Source organism: Montipora capricornis, chromosome 4, assembly GCF_036669925.1.
Source record: "Montipora capricornis isolate CH-2021 chromosome 4, ASM3666992v2, whole genome shotgun sequence".
NCBI classification, from domain to species: domain Eukaryota; kingdom Metazoa; phylum Cnidaria; class Anthozoa; order Scleractinia; family Acroporidae; genus Montipora; species Montipora capricornis.
The window spans coordinates 28,574,391-28,579,390 of NC_090886.1; the positions used below are offsets into that span (position 1 = coordinate 28,574,391).

At 38.9% G+C, this 5,000-nt stretch overlaps 1 protein-coding gene across 1 annotated transcript in view; it reads left to right on the forward strand.

Moving 5' to 3' along the window:
• The window catches only part of LOC138045886 (probable 3',5'-cyclic phosphodiesterase pde-5), a 53,731-nt gene that overhangs the window by 29,042 nt on the left and 19,689 nt on the right, over positions 1 to 5,000 (forward strand). Inside the window, exons 15-17 of the mRNA XM_068892516.1 lie at positions 2,129 to 2,221; positions 4,008 to 4,076; positions 4,207 to 4,262. Of these exons, the coding sequence (XP_068748617.1) occupies positions 2,129 to 2,221; positions 4,008 to 4,076; positions 4,207 to 4,262 (218 nt within the window). The remainder of the gene's footprint in view (positions 1 to 2,128; positions 2,222 to 4,007; positions 4,077 to 4,206; positions 4,263 to 5,000) is intronic.

The following is a 5,000-nucleotide window of genomic DNA, read 5'->3' on the forward strand; positions in this document are numbered from 1 at the left end:
TTGTACGAAAAAAAGGAATGAATAACAGATTGTTTGTTGACGCCCTAGTATTATATCTATGCTTATCATTTACAGAAGAAGTATACTCTTTAAAATAGTCGGGGCATTTGCCATTTTTAATCTTGTGCATTATGCAAAGTTTCCTTAGTCGTATGATGTTGTCAACAGGAATCCAACCTAACTTACTAAAACGTTGGACTGAAATTTCAGAAGCACTAGCTTCTAAAATTAACCTCGCACATCGTTTTGCATTGTTAATAAAAGGATTTTCGTTTTTGATATTTACCATACAGTACAACAGAACTCAAATAATGGTCTAATCCATGCATTGTATAATAATTGCCTTAACGAATAGCTAAGGTATGTTTTAGCTCTTTTAAGGAAGCAGATTCTAGAGTTGAACTAATTTATGAGATAGTCAATATGATCGTCCCAGTTAGCTTCTGGATTTCCAGAGTGTGACAGTTTTTGACTAGTTCCAATAACTAACTGCTTCGTCTTTTTCGTATTGGGGACCAACTTATTTAGAGAGAACCAACTGCTTGCTTTATTGAGACTGTCCTAAAGATCTTGCTGGACATGTAAGAGATCACTGTTGGTCTCCCATAGAGTAGTATCACCTGCGTATATATCAACATTAGAATTGGGAATTGCAAGTGGTAGGTCGTTGATATACAAAGAGAAGGGTACTGGGCCTAAAATCGACCCTTGCAGTGCCCCTCAAGTTAGAGTTAGTACATCAGATAGTGATCCATTAATATGGCAGTGCTGTGTTCGGTCCTCCTTACATTAGTAAGTCGCGGTCTACCAAATCAAACGCTTTGCTTAGGTCAAGAAATACGGTACACACCATCTCTCTCGAGTCCATGGCTTTCAGCCAAGTATCTGTCAGGCTCAGAAGCGCGGTTTCACAAGAATGGTATGGACGATAGGCTGATTGTTTACTGTGGAGAAGGTTGTTTAAGTTTAAGATTTGATCCCTAATAAGAAGTAATTTGATGGAATTTGATCGCCCGAGCGTGTAAAGTCTTGAGGTCTGTTACTAGCGACTTGCTGCTTTGACAGTTTGAGGGGGTTAGTCATCTTGTTCACATCTGCTCCTGCCAATCCATGTTACTGACTGGAGATGACTCCTTGTCTTAGGTTGTTGAAATGTCAGTCGCAGAACTCACTGCGCAGTCAACACTTTACTCGGGACTGACCTGCGTAGTTCTAAGTGGCCTGTTCCAGGTTCCCAGATAGTCAAGAAAACGAAAACAACTGACCCAAGCCCCCACTCATTTTTCGCATGCATTTTTTTCTCTTTCCCTACTATCTGGGAGCCTGGAACAGGCTTAGTTCTAAGGTCCTTGAGTTTGTGTATTGGTAAATAGGGACTTCAACATAAAACAAGGGATGAGTGACCCCTTCTTATTTTGCAAAATTTTGCCCCATCGCTTTGCATGAAATAGATCCTAAGTCGTGGACAAAGGAACTAATAACTGGCATAGGTAGGATACATCCATCCAACTCCTTGGCATACAAGTTGGACATAGGTCACATCGTGTACGGGCAGACTTCGAAATGATTTCGCAAGGCGATCAGATAAGCAGTAAAGACATTTCAGGTTGTTCTATTTTTCGTTCAGGAGTTGCTTTTTTGCTCTTTTCCGACATGTATGAGGTTATTCCCTTTTTTTCAATTTTTACTTTATTGAAAAAAAAAAAAAAACCATTACGCTACTCACAACACAACTACTGATACTTACACTATTGCTGCACAATACAATACTCGCTCTGTTTACAATATCATAATTACATCGCTAACTTGGTACAATACAGTGCGATACAATACACTTTAATAAAAAGTTTCCATTTCGCCTGAAATCCTTTGAAGCTTGAATTGCCTTGAACAGCTGTAAGCTTTTCAGTATTATATTTGCTTTGAGCTATAACTTTAGAATTATCCACAGAGCGCCCCTGTAGACGGTATCGAACGCCTTTGTCAAGTCGACAAAAACCTGGTAGAGTGGAACTTGTTGCTCTATACATTTCTCTTGAATCTGTCTGTCTTCCGACAATTCCATAAGTAAAGTTTACCAAAGATGATGATGATGATGTTATTCCTTACTGGTCTTATTGTTTGCCAGATTCCCAAAATCTAAGGGTGTCGCTGGACATGTGGCAACTACTGGAGAAACACTGAATATCACTGATGCATACCATGATGAACGGTTCAACAGGTAAATAGGCCTTTTGCAGCAAGTGAAAAAAAAATCACCATACTGGAACACAAATTGCCCACTGGGACATCTAAAACAAAGATAATTTTAATTAAGTTGCTTTGTTTTTGATGTTCCAATGCGCAATTTGCTCTCCAGTGTGGCGGTTTTTGTACCATATGATCGCCAGCTGCAAATGGCCCATTGTGGTAGTTTTTTACTAAGGGCGATGTTCCCACAGAATCATTGTGCTATTTATTTGTAGACAGTGCAACAATCTATCTGATTGCTACAACAACAACATTTTATTTGTGATTGAACTAAAAGATATGTTATTTGTTAAAGGGGCAGTGGCACGCTATTTTAGTCAAACGTCAGACTTTGCATCAATGAAGACCAAAAAAATAATGCTGTACTTTTGTTGCCAAAAACCATTGAAGTGCACTGAAGCTATTTTTTGTTGTCTGCAGCCAAGGATGAAGGAGAGGATGGAGATGGATTGAAACTTGAAAAAACTGTTAGTATTTTTTCAACTTTGGAAACGGTGTCTTCAGAAAGTTGTCAAAAATTAAATACGAATCGCTCTGTGCCATAAATATATTTCGTATCTTGTCAGTGGGTCGTCAGGAATTTTGTACGTGCGAACTAAACCACTAAATTTTATTTTTACCCCGTTTTAACCTAAAAATAACAAATTTTGCATGACATTGCTCCTTTAACCCCGACCGGTGAATCAAATGAAGAGATATAGTTTTCAAAGGCGTCACCGTCACTTAGCATACTCGGAAATAAATCCGAGTGTTTCTTTGCATGAGTCGAACCTCCGACCTTTCGATTACTAGTTCGGATGCTCAACAGTTAAACTATAGGACACTTGTGAGAGCTAGGCATTAAAGTGGGTTCATATATCCTCGAATCATGATCGAAAATAAATCTCTTCGTAACGCGCTATTTGTACTAGTGGCATAGCTACAGGGTTGTTTGTTTTTTGTAAAATTTAATAAAACCGTCAACACTACAAAAGGGGAATGACTCTCTGAAATAAATGTAACTTAGGAGAGCCACAATAACGGAGATGTATAAGCGGTATCTTAGTGTTTGCTCCATCTGTGTAAAAAAAACCCTTGTTTGTAGTCATCAAAATGAACTGAACTGATATCATTAGTACATTGATACTGGTATAGAAACCACAAATCCGGAAGCTTTAACCTGAGAGTCTTCAGATGACTACTTCCTGTGTCCTAGCAATGAGCTTCAGGAAACGAAAGTCTGTGTAGATAATCAATAATTTACTTAGCTTGAAAGCAATAACCAAAAATGTTATTGTATGCCGCAATGACTCAACCTAGAAATCACCGTAGAGCACCGCGCACCGGTGGCTCAGTTGGTTGAGAACCGGGCTGTCACGCGGAAGGTCGCGAGTTCAATTCCGGCCGGACCAACACTCAGGGTCTTTAAATAACTGAGGAGAAAGTGCTGCCTTTGTAACTACATCTGCAAATGGTTAGACTTTCAAGTCTTCTCGGATAAAGACGATAAGCCGGAGGTCCCGTCTCACAACCCTTCAATGTTAATAATCCTGTGGGACGTAAAAGAACCCACACACTTGTCGTTAAGAGTAGGGCACGTAGTTCCCGGTGTTGTGGTCTGTCTTCTGTTGTGTATCATGGTTGGGAGGGTAAAAAAAGGGGCCACAGTAATTGGCGGAAGTTGTTGTGGCGCCCTGCCGGCTTGACTGGCAAAGTTAATAAAATAAAATAAATAGAGTGAGTATATGCTGAAAGTAATGTGGTTTATTTTTTCCCAGGGAAATTGACATTCAGACAGGCTACACTACAAACACCTTATTATGTATGCCCATCTTTATTAGAGGAAAGTGAGTGTTTGTTCAGTCATTTTAATGCGATGTAACAATGTTACTGCCTTTCTTGAAACAATGAATGTAATGAAGTCATGCTTGCCAGTCAGTCCTCCGTCAAATTTGAACCATTTTAACTTTATTTCAGTATTATTGGTGTTGTCCAGATGGTCAATAAAAAAAGTGGAGTTTTTACTGCTTCAGGTAATTATCCCAAGTGTGCTTTCGTTTGTAGGGAACATGAACACGTAGCAGGATAATTCCTCTTTCTTCAAAACTTCATTGCCATTCAAACTAGGTGAATTCTGTTTTTTTTTTTTTTCATTTCATCGTCTCCAAAAGGCTCACCTCCTACTTAAAAGGGCTCCAGCAGAATAAGTCAGCGGCTCTTTGGTCAATTCAAAGCTGCGGAGAATGAAGGGATCGCCCATTATCTTTACTTTCATGTTCACTTTAAAACATTTCTGCTAATGGATGGAAAAGTTATGGGATGAATAGTAGCTTGAAGAGCTATGTTTTTTGTTATGTATTAGATTTTGTCCAAGACCAAAAGTTCATTTAAGTGCAAGAAATTGATGAAAAAAAAAATAGACCATTTTTTCGAGTTTAAAATCTATTTTCATTACTCCTTGCCATTAGAGCCCTTGTAATCTTTTTAATTCTTAAAGGCCTGGCCAAACGCTCGCAACATTTCAACGCAACATCTTGCAACATTGTTGGGCACAACATGTTGCGTACGTTTGGCCACCCTGTTGCGATATGTTGCGTGCGTTTGTCCAGTCCATTCAACACATGTCGCAACATCATGCAATAATGTTGCAAGATGTTGCGTTGAAATGTTGCGATCTTTTGGCCAGGCCTTTATAAGGCTTTTGAGATTCTATTAAAACGCTGGTAAACTTAATAGAAAAGGAACGCTGAAAAATTATAATATGACTGAAA